At 37.2% G+C, this 21,234-nt stretch overlaps 1 protein-coding gene across 3 annotated transcripts in view; it reads right to left on the bottom strand.

Moving 5' to 3' along the window:
* LOC133541862 (E3 ubiquitin-protein ligase rnf213-alpha-like) overlaps positions 1-20,778 on the bottom strand; it is a 74,501-nt gene extending 53,723 nt beyond the window's left edge. The window contains exons 1-16 of one of the 3 annotated variants that reach the window (XM_061885565.1): positions 20,640-20,778; positions 14,747-14,859; positions 14,385-14,497; positions 9,002-9,580; positions 8,816-8,922; positions 8,546-8,707; positions 8,175-8,377; positions 7,800-8,092; positions 7,454-7,713; positions 7,165-7,374; positions 3,603-3,795; positions 1,956-2,011; positions 1,678-1,828; positions 1,435-1,593; positions 869-967; positions 28-150 (exon numbers count right to left, since the gene is read on the bottom strand). In XM_061885565.1, the coding sequence (XP_061741549.1) occupies positions 28-150; positions 869-967; positions 1,435-1,593; positions 1,678-1,828; positions 1,956-2,011; positions 3,603-3,795; positions 7,165-7,374; positions 7,454-7,713; positions 7,800-8,092; positions 8,175-8,377; positions 8,546-8,707; positions 8,816-8,922; positions 9,002-9,580; positions 14,385-14,497; positions 14,747-14,843 (2,805 nt within the window). In that variant the 5' untranslated portion in view covers positions 14,844-14,859; positions 20,640-20,778. Of the gene's footprint in view, positions 1-27; positions 151-868; positions 968-1,434; positions 1,594-1,677; positions 1,829-1,955; positions 2,012-3,602; positions 3,796-7,164; positions 7,375-7,453; positions 7,714-7,799; positions 8,093-8,174; positions 8,378-8,545; positions 8,708-8,815; positions 8,923-9,001; positions 9,581-14,384; positions 14,498-14,746; positions 14,860-20,639 lie in introns of those variants that run through there. The other 2 variants (XM_061885566.1, XM_061885567.1) reach the window with 2 other exon arrangements.
* Positions 20,779-21,234: the final 456 nt, after the last annotated feature.

Genomic DNA, 21,234 nt, shown 5'->3' with positions numbered 1-21,234 from the left:
CCCCATGTAACCATGAACCCTTGATACCTGGCATACAGATGAAACAGCCTCAAAAGCACACTGCTCTATAATAGGGGCAACATGCGTCAGAGATTCAGTGAGGTCGTCTTTTCTTGCGCAGTAAAAATCAAGTTGATCATCAGGACTTTCCTAAAAACAAAAATATGAGACATTTAATATCTGTTGTAGCCACACAATTATCTAGAGAAATTATTTTCAAATAATTTTCAGGAGATCACGGGTCTTTGCCTGGTGATGGGTCAAATGCAGAGAATAATTTCGCCACAACTAGTGTAGCTGAGATAGGCGCCAGCGCCCCCCGCGACCCCAAAAGGGAATAAGCGGTAGAAAATGGATGGATGGATAGTGTGTGTGTGACAATCATTGGTACTTTAACAAACTTTAACGGTGTGATGTTCGCGAATGAGTCAAATTGTTTGAGCACCTCTTTGAAGTGAACGATGAAAACCAAATCGCAGTTGCGAGTCATTTATAAGTCGTTTGCGAGCCGCTCTTACTCCTGCATCTCGGTAAATTAAAGAGACCGGCAAAAAAAAAAAAAAACATTCAGGAGACCAATACATTAGACCAATTAAAATCCCCCAGGAAGTTTTTGCAATTAATTGTTTGATTAGAGAGTGACCCAAGATTGAACAATTACCAAATCTTATGACATACATATTTTGAGTTTTTTTATTGGCCATCATCATTATACCTAATAAGAAACAAAATTATGGAAATATTTCACTCTGTGTGTATTGATGACTAATTTGGCCCGCTGTTTGTCATTAAGCAGAGATGGTGGGTTCCGAAGCCCAACCAGTTGAGAACCACTGATCTAAATTATGTGTAATTAAGCAACGGATACCTTTTTGTACTTGCCCTCAAAGTCCTTAGATAATTTCTTCCTCCACTCTTGCGTGCACTCCTCATCTTTGAAGTTGATGGATATGATGTGATTCCACACCTTAAGAAAAACAATGAAAATTAAGCATTTTTTTGCATCCCACTTCTACAATATATACTACAATATATATAATAGTTTGGTGTGGGAATTACAGTGTAACTTGCGCTATATAAGCAATAATCCATGTAGCGAGAAAAAAACATTGTACAGCACGATATTTATGTAACCAAAGAAGACAAAAGTTGTTGTGCACATTAAGCATGTATAATTGAAATAAGAGAAAACAAAATACATTTATAATCTCATATGTGTTCTAATTAAAAGTTCAATTGAAATATTTAATTAACACAACACAACACAAACCTATCTGTCTCAGAGTTTAATAAATGCTAAGCAAAACACTAAGTTTAACAGAGCTTGTGATGCTATAAATAATAACCTTTATTTTTTATTCAAATTTTAATGACACATTTATTAACCCAATTTTGGGTCTGTGTGAAATTAACAATATTAACATTCAAACACACCTTCATCTCCTCTGTAGAATTAATCTTATAAAGGGAAGAAATCCCCTTGAAGAACAAACTCTCCTTGAAGAATGAACTCATCCATTGTCTCAGAGTGAGCATTGCATTTGAGGTAATCAAGTCTTTTTCAAACTGATGCTGTTCAACTCCTTCAGGTTCCTAAAAAAATAAATTTTTATTTTTTTTAGATCCACAACCCGATTATTAGGGCACAGCTTAGTACATATGATTCACTTTGCATACCCGGGAAACAAAGTCAAACACTGTAGCAACCAGATCCATGCACAATACAGGCACAGATGTAAGGGTTTTTGACTTGACTCCATTGCAAATCTTCTGAAAGAGTTTCAGCGTTGCTGTCAGGCACGATCTTGCATATTCCTCAGAGAAGCAACTGTTAAAGACAGCATATTTACAGAAAGTCTTGCGGTGATTTATGCAAAGACCAATTACACTGAACAGCACATGGTTGAACAAAACCCTGCTATTGCAAGTTCAAACGAAAATAGGACTAAGATCACCTGTATTTCTTCTCAAGTAAATATTTTTGGACATGTGAAAGAATGGCAGATACATCCTGTAATGAAAATCAAACCTAGGTTAGAGTTTTAGAAGTGCCAGTTCACATGTTCTTGCTCTAATTCAATTGTAGCCTTTTCACCGTGCACCTCTTTTACGCTCAGCGTTGATTGTGGAAATTTCAGATCGTTTAGCTGTTTTGGGAATATAAGTACTGTGGTAATTTACAAGGACCTCAATTTACGAGTATTGGACAACCAGGAATTTCTTCTTTTTCAACGCCATTACTCATTGCTATCTGGGACCCAAAGTTATGGACATTGTTCGTCATTGATATCTACCAGCCGTATTGACCAGCCTTACCTCCTCGGTAACTCGGATCATTTTCCATGTTAGATCTAATGAAACGGCGAGACGCCAATCAGATCAGACCAAAAAGGATTTCAAAGTCTCCCTCAGTCTGCTGGTAGAGGTAAATGATGTATATTCATATTATGACATTGGTTCATTAAACTGATATAGTTGTTAGTAGTACATTATATCATATGGCTTTTCAAATAATATTTATAATTTAAAAGTTGTTTTTCTCTTTAAAAAGACATGTTACAGTATGTATATAATGTGTGGTGTTTTAGGGAAGCTAAGCATCAGAAAAAAATTATTTCAATTAATTACAATGAACAACGCTGTTTTGAAATAATACCAATAATATAGTATAATAAAAATAAATAGTTTTTTGACTTACAAATTCAGTCATAGAATTATTGTATAGGAAGAGAACGCTACATACTAAAAAAAAAAAAAGTACAGCTAGTAGCTGTCGCTTGCAGGATTTCTCGGATCTAAGGGATAACTATGACTTTCCGCAACTATGTTATGTTGTTGGCAGGTGTGTCAAACGATGAAAATATTTATTCATGATTAATAACATTAATCAGATACACAGAAAAAATTGCCATTGTGGTGGATTATTCTGTGTATTTCAGTAAAAATGCAATTATTTATTTTCAATTGCAGAATTACATGTGAATGACTTTGTGGAACTGTTGACATTTATTTTTACAGAGATAATAGAGACGGATTTCCAACTATAGACGGAAAAATCACATGCCTGCATAGGGCCCCAAGGGCCCCCAAAATATCTCTTTCTTAGCTGTGGTTGGTATAAGCCCCAACCATACTCAGTTGTAATACACTTTTTCACCACTAGAGGCCGTACAGACAATCTCAAACAGAAAAATGTCTGGAGCTAAATTCATAGACATTTCTCAAGCACAAGAACTATGACTGAAGTGGTGAAGCTGTATTTTATTTCAATGAACACATGAGTTAAGTTGGTCATTTATCAGTCCCTTCTTATGCAGCAGTATATTTGGTTTGTAGTTAGTTTTTTAATCAGCCTGACCTAAGCCCAATGTTTATGTGTCTAATAAAAAATAATCATGAACACATGGTTTCATATCATTTGACAAGGTTGTAAACTGTAAGTAGGTCGGATACAATTATTGAATACAATTAAAATCTGGAGTTGGATTACTAATTCAGTGTTAATATTTGAGTGGCCCCCTGGCCACTGCTTAGTGGAGAAATTGGTCCCTGTGTTTAAGAGGTTTAGTAACCACTGCCATAGTAAACAGGACATACTGTACCTCACGGTTAGTGTAGCTAATATCTGGAGGTGTCCTATTCGTAAAGACTTGTAAAATGTCCAAAAGTTGGACATTCATTTGGAAGCTGTGTTCTTTCAGATCACTGATTGACATCAGGTACAAACAGGACCGCACTACAAGTGGATCCACCTCCATCAAGTGGCTATTGTTTTTCATCATATTGACCACAGCCCTAAAAAGTACAAAAATAAATACAAATTGTCAATTTGGCTGTAGAACCAAAGTAAAAGAAACCAAATGATGATTAGCATTATATCGCAACACAGCAGTAATCTAATGCAGCACCACCTTTGCTAGTTAAGTCATACTATTGTACTGAAGTTTCAGAACAATACTTAAAAACCTTTGACAAATCCATACACATTCTTCTTGTTTTGGGTTTATAGTCGGACAGTCAAGTCCATAGCGTAATTAGACCAAGTAGCATCGTCTTAACAATTAGAGACACAAACTATTAATGGTCCTTTTATAGCTTTGTCAAAAGACGATGAAGAGCTATACACACTATAGGAGAATATGCTAACCAAAAGTTCTTGAGTGTAAACGAAGACGGGCGACTCGATACAAATATCGACAGTAACAATATCATGCAAATTATCAGTATATGGTCGATTTTATATCAATATTGTTTATTAGCAAAAATTATTTTGTCGTTTTTGTTATGGTTGACAAACTCTGGAAATAGGTCAATGGACACACATTTAGATCAGAGTCAATAGTAAGAAATTAATTAAATATTTAATTGACATCATTACACTGCAATCCCATGTTTTTTTTCAGATTATAAATATATAATGAAATGACTAATTCAATGATTATAAACATTTTAATTATCAGCCTTGGTATGAACTAAGGGTGCACAAAAAAATGTATTCACATCCAAATCACAATTCTTATTCATCCTGATACTAAATCGATTCATTATTTTCAAAAATCTATACAAAAAAATCTGTACATGCATACAATCAATCAATCATTTATATAGCCCTTAATCACAAGTGTCTCAAAGGGCTACACAAGCCACAACGACATCCTCGGCTCAGATCCCACATCAGGGCAAGAAAAAACTCAACCCATTTGAAACAACGAGAAACCTTGGAGGGGGCCGCAGATGTGTGGACCCCTGGGCGACCGGTGCAATGGATGTCGAGTGGATCTGGTAAACAGTAAAAGTATTCAGACGCCTTTCAATTTTGTACTCTTTGCTTCAATGGAGCCATTTGCTAAAATCAAAAAAGTTAATTTTATTTCTCGTTAATGTACACTCAGTACCCTATCTTGAAAAAAAGAAAAACTAACATTTCACATGGTCATAAGTATTTAAACCCTTTGGTCAGTATCGAGTAGAAGCACTCTTTTGAGCTAGGACAGCCACGAATTTCTTGGGAACGATGCAACAAATTTGTCACGCCTGGATTTAGGGGTCCTCTGCCATTCTTCCTTGCAGATCCTCTCCAGTACTGTCAGGTTGGATGGTGAACGTCGGTGGACAGTCAGGGCTCTGGCTGGGCCAGTCAAGAATGGTCACAAAGTTGTTCCAAAGCAGACACTTCTTTGTTATTTTAGCTTGTGGTTAGTGAAGTGAAGTGAATTATATTTATATAGCGCTTTACATAGTGAAACCCCAATATCTAAGTTACATTTTATTTATTTTTTTAAACCTGTGTGGGTGGCACTGGGAGCAGGTGGGTAAAGTGTCTTGTCCAAGGACACAACAGCAGTGACTAGGATGGCGGAAGCGGGGATCGAACCGGGAACCCTCAAGTTGCTGGCACGGCCACTCTACCAACCAAGCTATATATATGTAGGGTCGTTGTCTTGTTGGAAGGTGAACCTTTGGCCCAATCTGAGGTCCTGAGCACTATGGAATAGTTTTTCTTTTTAGGATATCTCTGTACTTGGCTGCATTCATCTTTCTTTCAATTGCAACCAGTCATCCTCTCCCTGCCACTGAACCCCCCTCCACCTCCCATAGCATGATATTGCCACCACTATGTTTCACCGTTGGGATTGCATTGGGCAGGTGATGAGCAGTGTCTGGTTTTCTCCACACATACTCCTTGGACTTAACACAAAAAAGTTAAATCTTAGTCAGATCAGTGATTGTTATTTCTCATAGTCTGGGAGTCCTTAATTTTTTTTTACAAAACTCTCTGCAGACTTGCACTGAGGAGAGGATTCCGTCGGGCCACTCTGCCATAAAGCCCTGATTGGTGGAGGGCAGCAGTGCAAGTTGACTTTGTGGAACTTTCTCCCATCTCCCGACTGCATCTCTGGAGCTCAGCTACTCGCTGGGTATTTATTTACCTCTCTCACCAAGGCTCTTCGCCCACGATTACTCAGTTTGGCTGGACGGCCAGGTCCAATAAGAGTTGTGGTCGTCCCAAATTTCTTCCATTTAAGGATTATGGAGGCCCTTGTGCTCTTAGGAACCTTGAGTGCTGCAGAAATTATTTTGTAACCTTGGCCAGATCTGTTTCCTTGCCACAATTATGTGTCTGAGTTCCTTGGGCATTTCTGTCGACCTCATGATTCTCATTTGCTCTGACATGCACTGGAGCTGTAAGGTCTTAAATAGACAGGTGTTTGCTTTTCTAAATCAAGTCTAATCAGTTTATCTTAACACAGCAGCACTCCAAAAAAAGGATCGGAACCATACCAAGGAGGCTCAGAAGACATGGACAGTATGTGAGTTTATGAGTGTCACAGCAAAGGGTCTGAATACTTATGACCATGTGATATTTCAGTTTTAATTTTTTTAAACATTTGCAAAAATGTCTACAATTCTGTTTTTTTCTGTCAAGATGGAGAACAGTGTGTACAATAATAAAAAATAAAAAGAAACTTTTTGATTTTAGCTAATGGCTTCAATAAAACAAAGAGTGACAAATCTAAATTTTAAGGGGTCTGAATATTTTCCGTACACATATACACACACATATAAATACTATTTTAATTTTTTTACAGGAATCGGATCAAATCGTTGTGTTCCCAAAGATTCACACCCCTAGTATGAACCATACTGCCTCTGTAACTACTTAGTATTGGATCGACACTACAATTTCTGGTATCGCCTGAAATTATTGTAAAGTAAACAGAAAAATAAGCGTTTATTACACTTTAACAAAAGTAGAGATAGAACCATGTTACAGTAGAAAGTAATCAGATATTAACAGTAAATTAGCAATTAGATTAATAAGAGTTTTGAAAAAAATAATACAACTGGAAATGCTGAAATTTGTTAATGCATACTTCAGCAGCAGCAAAATTAGCCATATTAATTTTTTTTTAAATGGTTCTATTATCATTTATACGGCAAAAAATATTATGATATACATTGTTTTCGCAGGAGGCTGCAATATAGATCTTAGGCCATATCGCTCATCCCTCTGGTCAACAACTGGTGTCTTTGGACAGGCCTCACTTACATCACCAACTATTTGAAATTATCTCTATAATACCGGTAACGTCTGAAGTTGTACAGATTTTTTTAGAAAATCAATGAGATATGTATGTAATGTAATGTTGATGGTGTTCTTACTTCTTGTCATGACTGTTCATTTTATATCCCTGGTCCCAGACTCCTTGCAGACCTGCCATCGACAAGTCAAACTCAGAGCTGCTGGAAGTCAGTGTCTCAAAGGGTTTTGTGGAGCCTTTGATGAGGTGAAAGAGCGGTAACACCAAAATCCAGTTGGGATCTCCATTGTGCTTCACAGTGTTTATGAGTGACAACAAATGACTTGGTAGCCTAAAAGACAGACAACAATGTGCTGATTGTGTGATTACAAAACACTTTTCTGCTGTAAGTTGCAGTAATTCTTCTTTACCCTTTAAGAACAGCAATATCCTGTGAAATCTTTTCCCAGTACTGGAGGAAGTCGTTTCTGTTTAGTTTGGGTAAACACAGTGCACTGCATAGGCAGAGGAGCGCGGTCGAGTCCAGTTTGATGGTGTATGTTCTACACACATAGAGCACGATCACAGCCGCTCGCAGAGGATCTTTAATGTACACACTCTCTGCATTTTCATCCTTCAGTAATTGAGGAGTCATTTGTGTCAGCATGAATTCCTTCATCATCTCCTTCACCTAGGAAATCAAATCATAAATGCAAAAGGGTGAAAAAGGACTTGGCAACATGTGAATGGAGGTTTCTACACAATGACTGAACTTACTTCATCCTCTCCGTAGTTTAAGGATGACCATTTGTGCTGTTTGACCTCATAAACATATGGGTTTGAATAGACCTGAAAGAACTGATTCAGCTGGAGTAAAAAACTTGACACATTGATGTCAGTCCAGTCGCTGAGAAGCTCAAATATCCTGCCCAGCATTATTCTCCCAGCGATCTCTCTGCCTTGAACAAGTGGTTTCTTCTGGTTGGGCCAATGGACATAATCTTTAATTGTGTCTGACATGCTTTTTGATGGCTGAATACAGACAATGTCATCATATTGATGCCAGTCCCCTTTATCAAAAGGATACAACAGAAATGTATTAGGACTTAACGAGCCAGAAGTCTATTTGAAAAGAGTTCAAATTTTCCATACCGTCTTTGTTAAGGAGGTGGTCTTTCACAAACAAGCATCTGTTAGTAATGTGGGCAGAATCCAATTTGTAGATGTACTCATACACATTTTTTTTCTGTTCTGCCTTGTAGACAGCATATTTGTATGGTATTGACACAGACACAGCCTCATCTTTTGTTGTTTCCATACTGCCTTCGACCAAATACCCATGTTCCCCATAATCTCTGCAAAAAAACAGACGGAGAAAAGAGAGGAGGACGACACAGGAAGTCTTAAATAAATCAGTCAGTGTGAGCAACCAGTGGAAATGTCATCATATCATCTTATACTGTAAATGCTTCACAACCCAATAAACAAGTGTGTCAATACACCATATCCACTATTATTAGTACCTGGTCACACCTAGCTGAACTGCATTTTCAGCCCATGTTCCAATATGAGATCCAGCCCTGATGTAGACGAGATCTTTACTCGGGTCAAGATTGAAGTCTTTTGAGAGGACGGCGTGGAAGTAAATTGTCATTCTGGTTTTGCAAGAAGTCATGTTTGTCTTCCTGATTCAGACAACCAAAAGGGAAAACATAGCGTTATTGCTACGATTATGTTTTAATTTGTATTACATGTCAGCAGAAAAGTGTGGCCAACTAAAAAAAAAAACTAACTTTTTTTGTATCAGTTCAAGTGGCAACATATTGGATAATGCATCATCCGCCATGTGCTCCACTGCAACCGGCATGTCTACGCTGGAGCCGATGTCTGCATTATGTTCCTTGAAAAAAATAGACCCCTTAAAACAGAGCAGGATGAATGGTCTTAACTGTTTATGTTTACTTTGCATTTAGTGTTACCTTAGATGGCGTCTGAGGGCCAAAGACCATTCTTTGTTGTGTAGTACTAGATTGCTTATGGTTTTGCTCCTTCTTTTCATTTTCGGTCAGTTTTGATTTTGCTGTCATTTCTGGAATCCCGTTGGGGTTACGGTCAAGTGAAGGTTTCTCAGAGGTGACTTGTTGATCTTTGGCGTTGGAGTTGTCGCTTCGAGGTCTTTGAGACTTTTTGTTGTTAGCTTTGTTGCCTTTGCCAAAACCTGAGCTAGCTTCTAAACTGGTGGGGTCCTTAGAGGTAGAGTCCCCAGTCATAGCTGCTGAAGCTTGACCAGATGTTTGTGCATCGCTCCCTTCAGTGATAAGTTTATCCGAAGTGACTTCAGATGTGGGTGTTCTACTTGTTTCAGTCGTTTCACTATCACTGCCACCAGCCTGTGTATTACTGTTGTTGCTAGACAAGCTTTCTTGTGATGAGAACTCTTGTTGAACGGAATCCATGACATTTTCCGATGTTTGACTTATCAATGAAGAGGGTGTGTCTTTGTTTGATGTTGGTAAGATACCATCTTTACTCTTTCTGTCCCTCTTTCTCTTTTTTTTCTAAAAAACATAAAAAAAAAGAATTAGGTCAGTGTTCTGCTAAAACAAAACCACAATTTGAACAATAAAATTCACCAACTACTACATTGGATACACACACGTATGAGTTATCAAGATACAATACATAATCTGTACCAAAGACTGCTTTTTACCAAACCTCTATACCAAATGAATACCTGTCAATCAAAACCGGGCATTGTTATTTTTCTTGGCAGATTTCTATATATTGCTGAACATAGACAGAAAGGGGTCGCTTGAGATTGGCTGCCGCATCATTTTATGGGGCCCGCAAAAGCCTGGTAATAAAGTGCATCAATAAAGTGTTTCATCTTTCTTACTAAATCTATTTGTTCTTTCCATTTGAAAATGTATGTATTGCATGGAATTGCACATGTTTGAAATGCTAATATCTGATCATGCAACAAATACTATAATATTATTTGGGCTGTCAACGTTAACGCGTTAATGCATGTGATTAATACAAATGTTGTATTGCGGTATCATAAAAGGATTAAGATTAATCACAGTGTTTGTTTTGAATTAAGCATAATTATTTTAACGCTATCTGCTATGTTTATCTTAGGAACTGGGTGCCACAGCGTTTAGGATCCGTTATGCTACAGTGTCCGCTCTACGCACAGCCTTCCGACGGTGTCATGATGTAGTTGCTGATCTAGTTAAAATAAGAGTATTTTATTACTTTATTATATGTGAGGTACACTGCATCCAAACTCCAAGTGCAAAAAAATCTGTTCACTTTAGCTGGGCTTATTCCAGCCGCAGGTGCGCAGAAGAACAAAAGTAACTAAGTCAATGGGAGAATACGCAAAAGGCCAGATTTGACTAGGAATGCCCACATAATGCTCATCTTGGATAACGGGCACGCCCAATTTGCATAAGTTAGGCAAAAGTGCTAAAGTCGTGACGGAAGACTCATTACTCATTTACTGCTCATTACTTTGCCATGACATCTTTTTTTGTCTGTGTGAAAAGCATGGAACACAGACCTTTACTAACACTTGTGAATTTTTTTTAGATCCATGAAAGCATAATGTAATGTAGCATAATGGAGCCTTCAAATCTTGCTTTCCGTGACCGGGTTTCGCAGTACGCATGCACCAACTTCTTAGCGACGCACTCAGGATTGTTTTGACACAGTTGAGTTGAGTTGAGTTTGTGTTTATTTCGAACATGCAAGCATACAACACTATACATCAAAATTTTCCAGTTTCTCTTTTCAACATGTTCGAAAAGGAGTAGGAAGAAGCAGAGTTTATTTAATCCTACCCCTTGTCTTTACATAACAGTTGCTAAAACTTTTGTTCACTTCCTGTTCTAAATTTATTTACAATGTATTCCATAAGTAATTACATTAAAAATAAATAAATAAATAATTGGTGAAGTAAGTTATATTCCATTCGATGAGATAAGTAAGGTTATTTTGAAAATGAATGGATGAAATAAATTCAGAATGTTTATCATGGTTCTTGTACTTTATTAACACTTTGAGTTTGAAGAGTTTCTTGAAGTGGATCATATTAGTACATTATTAGCTCCTTCATTGTTTATGTTATTTGTTTGGTTTTTGTTTCTGTTGCTCTATGTTTTTTTTAACCTTATAAGCACTTTGATTCAATTTAAAAGTTGTTGTAAACATGCTATATGAATAAAATTGACTTGACTTGACTACATTGTTTGATTGCTTTGCTTAATCCATTCAATAATTTAATTCCACATACAGATATACTGAAGGTCTTAAGTGCTGTACGTGCATACAATGCTTTAAATTACATTTTTCTCGCAGATTATATTTCTCCTCTTTTTTTGAGAAGAATTGTTGTATATTCTTGGGTAGCAAGAATTTTAGCTGTTTGCAAATTCACTAAGTCGTGGAATTTCAGTATTTTGATTCAATAAATAAAGGGTTTGTATGTTCTCTATATCCAACATTATGTATTATTCTAATTGATCTTTTTTGTAACAGCATTAATAAATAAAGTGTACTTTTGTAGTTATCTCCCCATATTTCTACACAATAACTTAAATATGGTAACACTAGCGAGCAGTAGAGAACATGAAGTGATTTTTGGTCTAGATCATGCTTTATTCATTATTGAGGTGTTTCTTGCTACTTTATGTTGTTTTTTGTTTTTTTTACATGAGATTTACAGTTCAATTTATCATCAATCATTATACCTTGAAATTTGGTTTCATTTACTCTTTCAATTTCAATTCCGTCTATTTGTATTTGTGTTTGACTTTCTCTTCTTCTGTCACCAAATAGCATTATTTTAGTTTTACTTAGATTCAAAGATAGTCTGTTTTTGTCAAACCATCTTTTTAACTTGTTCATTTCTTCTGTTATTATTTGTATTAGCTTCCGTGTGTTCTCTCCTGAACAAAACGCAGATGTATCATCCCCAAATAATACCTTTAAATGGATCTCATTAGACCAGGGTTGTCAAACGCGTTTTCAAAGAGGGCCACATTGCAGTTATGGCTGCCTTCAAAGGGCCGCTTGTAACAGTGAATGTATGAATAGAAACGAATAATCGCCTCATTATATTATTACACAATTGCCTATGCATTTGATTTCTGTACATACAAATTGATGCGTAACTTGCTTTGACGTCATAAGTCAAGGTGACGAGTGGATATTTATGTATGTATTATTATTTTGACTAGCAAGTTGTATTACTGTATACCGGTATAATAATTAGGGGAGCTGATAAAAATTGATTGACATCTGAAACGCGATTCTTATTTATTTCAATTCTAGGTTGGTGAATAATTGATTTACAAAAAAAAAAGAAGAATCACTTTTTATAAATACCTTTTTAGGCCATATCCATACTTACCCGCTGCGCCTATAAGGCATACGTCACCAACCAAAATGAGGTTTTGTAACCCGTAACCTGTTTTGTAAAGTTTTATTATACCAAATAGTACTTTGCAAGAATGAAGTTGCGACTTGTCCAGGGTATACCCCGCCTTCCGCCTGAATGCAGCTGGGATAGGCTCCAGCACCCCCGCGACACCGAGAGGGACAAGCAGTAGAAAATGGATGGATGGGTTTGAATCGTGTTAAATCGAGAATCGATTCTGAATCGAATCCTCACATCATTTATCAGAAACGATGCGAATTGTGAAGGGCCTAAAGATTGTCGCCTCTATTAATGATATAATATTTGTTGCATGAGCAGATGATATTCAAGTTTAAAACACATGCAATTTTGTGCATTACATATTTTTTCACACAAAAAAGAAACAGTCAATACATATAGTAGGACAGATTAAGTACATACATTATTTCTTGGCTTGTCCTAGGGACCCCATTAAGTCATAAAAATGGGGTCCCAAAGAAAATTGTTGGGGTCCCACTGTTTTGTAACGGTTTTGAAAACAAATTACAAATGTGTGCATTATCCTGCTATATCTCACATTGTATACGGTTTTGGAAAAAGGTTGTCATAAATGTTACTTAATTCATTAAACAAAATTGTACAAAAGAAAACAATTTTTTATGCATATTTAAATGTATTCAGTTATAAACATTAATTAATTTTCTTCTTTCCTTCATGGATCTAAATTTTACCGCTGCCGCCCCAAAATCAAAGTTCTCTGGCTGACGAGGACCACTGACACATCTCATCTCTGCATATTTTACCAGAATATCCTTATGGGCATTACATATATCAAAATTAAGAACCCACTGTATTATTTACTTGTTGAAATACCATTTACAAAACTAAAATCTACCCAAATGACCCCTTTGCTACTGCCAAAAATGGATTTGAAGGGTATTTTAACAAATAAACAGTACAGGAGGTACTTGATTTTGATATTTGTAAAGCCCAAGAGTGTATTCTGATAAAATACGCAGAGATAAGATTTGTCAGTATCAAAATATTACTTGAAATACATTTTTGGCAGCAGCAACGTGGTTGTTTGGTTATATTTTAGCTTTGTTAAGGGTATTTCAACATGTAAACAATACAGTAGGTACATGATTTTGATATATGTAATTCACATATGGGTATTCTAGTCAATTATGCATGTGTAAATATGCGATGTGTAAATATCAAAATATTACTTTGAATCACTTTTTGTTACTTGCAATGAACATTTTACATCAATGAATAAATCTAAACACTTTATAAATATGTATTATGTGCACTTAGAAGTAACAATTACAATTGTATGTATCTTCCAAACAAGAAAAAGGTTTTATCACATCAACATCTGACTAACAACAGTCCGTTAAATCTCATTAATACCACAAAAAAGGCAATCTGTCATTTTCCGGACACGATAATCGCTTAAATAATGTCAAACACATAGCGTTACAATAACCACGAAGTTAAAGTGTTAGTTTCACACGTAGTAATCCGCTGTTGACAGACGAAACCAAAAAATGCAGTTTTAGCGAGTGGTGCGCGCTCCCGCCAAGGAAAGACATTTTTGGCAGGCAATCACATTTTGGTACAACACCGCCAAATATAAACAAAACAAAACACCTTCGGAAATCCATAATCGATTAAAAAAAACAAGCAAACCCGAGTTTTGACCCGGAGAAGGCAGTGTCTGTAAAAAAAAAAAAAAATCTGCGTCCCAAACGCGTGAACTTCCGGAAATGCGTGTCCTTTCTGATTTCAGGGCGTAAAAAGACACAAAAAGTGCGTTAACGCCAACATTGGATGTGGCGGAACAGATTTGAGTTTGACACATGTGCATTAGACAGGGCTGATATGAGTGGAAACATATTTTTAACAATGTTAAAAAAAAAAGGTTAAGAGTGTTTTACCTTTTTCTTTGAGTTGACAATGCTCTTGTCATTTGGCCCACTGGAGGTATTTTTGGTGAGTTTCTGTGATGTGTCTTCTTCCAAATCTGCCTCCAAGGACATTAGTTCATTCCCTTGATGTGAATTAAAGAGTTCAAACTGATCAAAATGCTGCTAAAGGATCAAGGTAATTGTCCAATATATCAAGATAGAGAAGTGGCCTCTTTTCCTTGTGCCCGAACAATGCGTTGCATATAAGGCTTTATTTTTGTGTAGGTATAGTATTTTTTAAGGGTTACATATAATTAGCACAAGTGCATTTCTTATACGTATGCAGCCCATAATCATCAAATTGTGTATATGATTTGCAAAATGTTTCTTACCGAGGCTGTTGGGAGGCTGGAGAGACAAATTTTTGCCACAGTTGCTGCAGAACTTGGCTTTCTTCTTACAATTGCGACCACACTTTGAACACTTCATTTTTAAGACTTTAGAGCTATAAAACACACAAAAAAATATCAAATTGAATAACTCACCCTGGTCCCAACAAGAAGAGATGTATTTCACTTTCAAGTGGATCAACCAAGACATCCATCCATCCATCTATTTTCTACCGCTTATCCCTTTCGGTGTCACCGGGGTGCCGGAGCGTCTCCCAGCTGCACTCGAGCTGAAGGCGGGGTACACCCTGGACAAGTCGCCACCTCAAAGTAGGGCCAACACAGACAGACAGACAACGTTCACACTCACATTTACACACTCGGGCCAATTTAGTGTTGCCAATCAACCTATCCCCAGGTGCATGTTTTTGGAGGTGGGAGGAAGCCGTAGTACCTTGTTGTAGTTAATTTTGTGGCGAGTTTGGTCCGTTTTACAGAATAATAAAGTCACAAATCATATGGGTTGTATATGGACTATTTTTTTTTATTCCACACACGCCGAGCACCCACTGGCAGAAATGTAGATAGGCGCCTAAGCCATACTTGCCAACCATCCCGAATTTTCCGGGAGACTCCCGAATTTCAGTGCCTCTCCCGAAAATCTCCCAGTACAACAATTCTCACGAATTTCTCCCGATTTCCAGCCGCACCTGAGTGACGACAGCCTTTCGTCACGTCCACTTTTCCTCAACATAAACAGCGTGCCGGCTCAGTCACGTTATAACATCTACGGCTTTTGGAGAGTGCACAACTGCACACACAACAAGAAGGAGACTATTATATATGTCTTCGCTATCCATAGGTTTATCTACAACTCATAAAGTAGGCAGGCACGGAGCTATTTCTCGGCGTGTGTTTATTCCGGCCGACACGTTAATACGCTGACACACAACATCCGTAAACCCATCATGCATTGCTGCAAAACTACAGCAAGTAGTAATGTCCAAAAAAAAAATAGTGACAGAGAATAGAACGAAGATGGACAATTCAATTCTGAACTCACTCCTTTCCCGCAAATTAAATGTAACAGATGCTGCCCACACCTATGCTCCTTCAAAGGCTTTGCTACTGGCTGCAAAGCATTGCACTTTCAAATACAACAATGAGTACAAAGGAGTGTTATGGGTGTCTCCATCCATCCATTTTCTACCGCTTGTCCCTTTTGGGGTTGCTGGAACCTATCTCAGCTGCATTCGGGCGGTAGGCGGGGTACACCCTGGACAAGTCGCCACCTCATCGCAGGGCCAACACATATAGAAAGACAACATTCACACTCACATTCACACACTAGGGCCAATTTAGTGTTGCCAATCAACCTATCCCCAGGTGCATGTCTTTGGGAGGAAGCCGGAGTACCCGGAGGGAACCCGGAGGGAACCCACACAGTCGCGGGGAGAACATGCAAACTCTACACAGAAAGATCCCGATCCCGAGACTGAACCCAGGACTGCTCAGGACCTTTGTATTGTGAGGCAGATGCACTAACCCCTCTCCTACCGTGCTGCCCATTATGTGTGTGTGTGTGTGTGTGTGTATATGTGTAAATAAATGAACACTGAAATTCAAGTATTTCTTGTATGTATGTATGTGTAATAAGTGGTAGAAAATGGATGAATGGATGTATGTATGTGTAGATATATATATCTATATACATACAGATGTGTGTGTGTGTAAATGTATATACTGTATAAACATATTTACAGTATATATGTTTTTAACTATGTATGTGCATATATATATATATATATATATATATATATATATATATATATATACAGTGGGGCAAAAAAGTATTTAGTCAGCCACCGATTGTGCAAGTTCTCTCACTTAAAATGATGACAGAGGTCTGTAATTTTCATTATAGGTACACTTCAACTGTGAGAGACAGAATGTAAAAAAAAAAACAGGAATTCACATTGTAGGAATTTTAAAGAATTTATTTGTAAATTATGGTGGAAAATAAGTATTTGGTTAACCATTTAAAGCTCTCACTAATGAAAGGAGATTTTGCCTCAAAATCTCATGATACATGGCCCCATTCATTCTTTCCTAAACACGGATCAATCGTCCTGTCCCCTTAGCAGAAAAACCGCCCCAAAGCATGATGTTTCCACCCCCATGCTTCACAGTAGGTATGGTGTTCTTGGGATGCAACTCAGTATTCTTCTTCCTCCAAACACGACGAGTTGAGTTTATACCAAAATGGATACATGGATGATACAGCAGAGGATTGGGAGAATGTCATGTGGTCAGATGAAACCAAAATATAACTTTTTGGTATAAACTCAACTCGTTGTGTTCATATATACATATATTTACACTATATATATATATATATATATATATATATATATATATATATATATATATATATATATATATATATATATATATATACATATATTTACATATATATATATATATATATATATACATATATTTACATATATATATATATAGATATATATATATATCTATATATATATATATATATATATATATCTATATATATATATATATATATATATATATATATATATAGATATATTACATACATTACACACAGTTTGAACAGTGACACTCAGTACATGTCCATGCACTAAATTAGTCCGACTTCTCAAAATAAGCCTACTACAGCCCTAGAAAACACTGTTTTTGAAAAGACTCACACACCTGGATTATGCAATTGGAAACCAGACTTTTGGAGAGGATCCTTAGCATCACACATGGACCAGTCTCAACGCACGGGATACAACTCGGATGCAGATATCGTTAAATCAACACACAGCAACAATTGTAATGAAGAGGAGTCGGTTTATTTGCTTCACAAATTAAAATAACACACATTTTTAAGGACATCATATATACGGATACATATATATATATGTATATATACGTATATATGTGTGTGTGTATATGTATATATGAGGTAGATCACCTCGACTTGGTAATTTATTAAGTAACTGATTAATGTTGAAAAACTTATTGGAGTGTTACCATTTAGTGGTCAATTGTACGGAATATGTACTGTACTGGTTAATCAATCAATGCCTACTGAGCCTATGGTGTTGTTAAGTTATTGAGGCTCAATTTGCCTCAATATTTATCATTTTAATGTATAATTATTTTATATACATTATTGTTTTAGTTGCTTAAGAGATATTCCTGGCTCTGAATTTGCTCATTGCTATTTTTATGTTTTTGTGCATTATTTGTTGCCGTAATCATTAAACAAACAGGTTACTCATCAGTTACTCAGTACTTAAGTAGTTTTTTCACAACATACTTTTTGCTTTTACTCAAGTAAATATTTGGGTGACTACTCCTTACTTTTACTTGAGTAATACATCTCTAAAGTAACAGTACTCTTACTTGAGTACAATTTCTGGCTACTCTACCCACCTCTGTGTGTGTGTGTGTGTGTGTGTATGTATATATATATATATATATATATATATATATATATATATATATATATATATATATTAGGGGTGGGCAAACTAATGCGTTAATTACGCGTTAACTCATCAATCTATTAACGCTGACAATTATTTTATCGCACATTTGCGTATGTTGTTTACATGCTTTTATTTTGTTAACGCCTTTTCTTAACAAGATGGCATCTCCCGGATATACTTCGGCGTCGAGGGGCTCTTGGTAAAGATGGAACATTTGGCAAAAATACCGGACAATTCTGCAAATTTCATGGCTAGCTTACAGCGTGGTCACTCCGGGATCACTTACAACCGCCAGACAATTCTGAATGTGGATAGATCGGGCCGTTTTGGACTGAATGACACGTGCTTGCTAGACCGGCTAGCTAGCATGGGAATACTTTGCCGGCTACATCCAGCAGCTTGTGAAGCAGCGGAGTATTTGTGTTGTCTGTCTATTTATGAATAATGCAGACGAGGCGTGTTGGCTGAGTTCTTAACGTTTGCTTTCAGAGCGTGCATATCACAACATACAAGATGCCGTCATGGCGACACAACCTATACCGGGCTACCGCGCATGCTCGTCACTCCTGTTGCATGCTGGGTAGGGTAGTTCTTTTTTCCCCTGGCTCATAACATCACAAATAGTACCATGTATATGATGCGTTCAGTTTATCAAAGCACCAAGCAAACAATCGGAAAATTCCCATTATATCAATTCCTAGATATGGTCATAATTATTTTAAGTGCACTACGCAGAATAAACACAACATTATTAATATTGCTACTACGGATAATTTGATCAAAAATTCCCTAAAACAGCCCACTACCTATAATATAGGTTTTTTAAACATAAGACCCTGATAAAAAAAATGTTTCTGCTGTTACCTCAGAAATTGCCTGTTCAGATGTTATGATTGTGGCTCAGAGATTTGTATGTAGATTATATTTATTTTCCATAACAAACCGGATAACTTAAATACCCTGGCAGTGGCAATAAGCTTAAATGTTTGTATTTACATTTTTTGAGTTGATTTTTATAAAATATGTTATTTAACTGCTACTGTTTAACAAGTACTGATTTAAATTGTGTTTGCACAACAAATGTTTTGGCGGTTTTGTTCATGTGGGAGAATATTCCAATAAAGGTGCATTACACACTACTTTTGAATTCATTATTGGGCTTTGCGTATACAATGCAGTTAATCGCGATTAATCTGAGACATAGTGCGATTAACTTTGATTACAATTTTTAATCGTTGCTCAGCCCTCCCCCCATTTTCTGCCGCTTATTCCCGTTCGGGGTCGCGGGGGGCGCTGGCGCCTATCTCAGCTACAATCGGGCGGAAGGCGGGGTACACCCTGGACAAGTCGCCACCTCATCGCAGGGCCAACACAGACAGACAACATTCACACTCACATTCACACACTAGGGCCAATTTTAGTGTTGCCAATCAACCTATCCCCAGGTGCATGTCTTTGGAAGTGGGAGGAAGCCGGAGTACCCGGAGGGAACCCACGCATTCACGGGGAGAACATGCAAACTCCACACAGAAAGATCCTGAGCATGGATTTGAACCCAGGACTGCAGGACCTTCGTATTGTGAGGCAGACGCACTAACCCCTCTGCCACCGTTGCTCAGCCCTAATATATATATATATATATATATATATATATATATATAATTTTAGTGAATTCTAGCTATAAATATACTCCTCCCCCTTAACGCTGTCCAATCTTCCAAATTCGGAGGTCTAAAGGTTGGCAAGTATGGCCTATGCCCAGGTGCATGTCTTTAACTGAATTAAAATGTAAAAGAATATTCAAAGAAATAGTCATGAGAATAATAAAGCTGATTGATACCTACAGTCTCAGGAAAAGGGATGTAATATACTGGGAATAAAATAATAAAGATGTTTTTAGGCTCAATAAAACACTGGCTTTAGAAAGCAGGTCCACACACAAGAAGATACATTCATATTGTACACTCTTGACAAAACTAGTCATAACACAGCTTTCGCGCGCCTACAAATTAGGAACCATTTTGAAAGACACGGTGATCCCTCACGATAAGAAAGGATCTTTAGTTGTATCATCATATTTGGACTCAATGTCCACTTCCGGTTTATAAGAGCTCATCTGCTAGCAATGGCAAACATCAACGGGAATATATAATATGCAGTGTATAAAATAGAAAATATATCACCAAACATGTCAGTATACTTTCGAACCTTCTTATACAAGAGCGTCGTCGAAGCATTTTAACAAGATGTTCCCTATTAGAAGCACTGTACTAAAACTGCGCAGCAAAAATACAGTCGGGTTTCAACCACAAAATAGACACCCAAGATGAAGATCATAATGAACAATGTCGTTGAGCTTTTTGAGAGCTTCGTCTTACCTGCACCGCGAAAGACACGTCTGTCATTCGGTCAGCGGTACCGGGTTATGGCACAGATAAGCGTGGACGTGGAATACTGTATGTGAATTTTCACTTTCACTTTGTTTTCTCAAGAAATGGGCGTTTGGTAGGAAATGTTCCTCAACCAGGGAGGTTAGTACCCACTGGCGTGGTTTATGACTTTCGGGACATGCTTAAGTTGCATTAATAATAATATAAAATAATCAACATGCCTGAAACCATTTTTAATGACTAGAAAAAAAGAATAGAGACATATAGCTGAAGTAAAGAAAATTATGTTGAAACAACTAAAATTGTAAATCATTAAATGCAAGTGTGTTCTCCCCGTGAATGCGTGGGTTCCTTCCGGGTACTCCGGCTTCCTCCCACTTCCAAAGACATGCACCTGGGGATAGGTTGATTGGCAACACTAAATTGGCCTTAGTGTGTGAATGTGAGTGTGAATGTTGTCTGTCTATCTGTGCTGGCCCTGCGATGAGGGGGCGACTTGTCCAGGGTGTACTCCGCCTTCCGCTCGATTGTAGCTGAGATAGACGCCAGCGCCCCCCGCGACCCCGAAAGGGAATAAGCGGTA

This window comes from Nerophis ophidion, linkage group LG23 (assembly GCF_033978795.1).
Source record: "Nerophis ophidion isolate RoL-2023_Sa linkage group LG23, RoL_Noph_v1.0, whole genome shotgun sequence".
Classification (NCBI taxonomy): domain Eukaryota; kingdom Metazoa; phylum Chordata; class Actinopteri; order Syngnathiformes; family Syngnathidae; genus Nerophis; species Nerophis ophidion.
The sequence above is the reverse complement of the archived record's forward strand: the minus strand, read 5'-3'. Positions and strand labels throughout refer to the sequence as shown.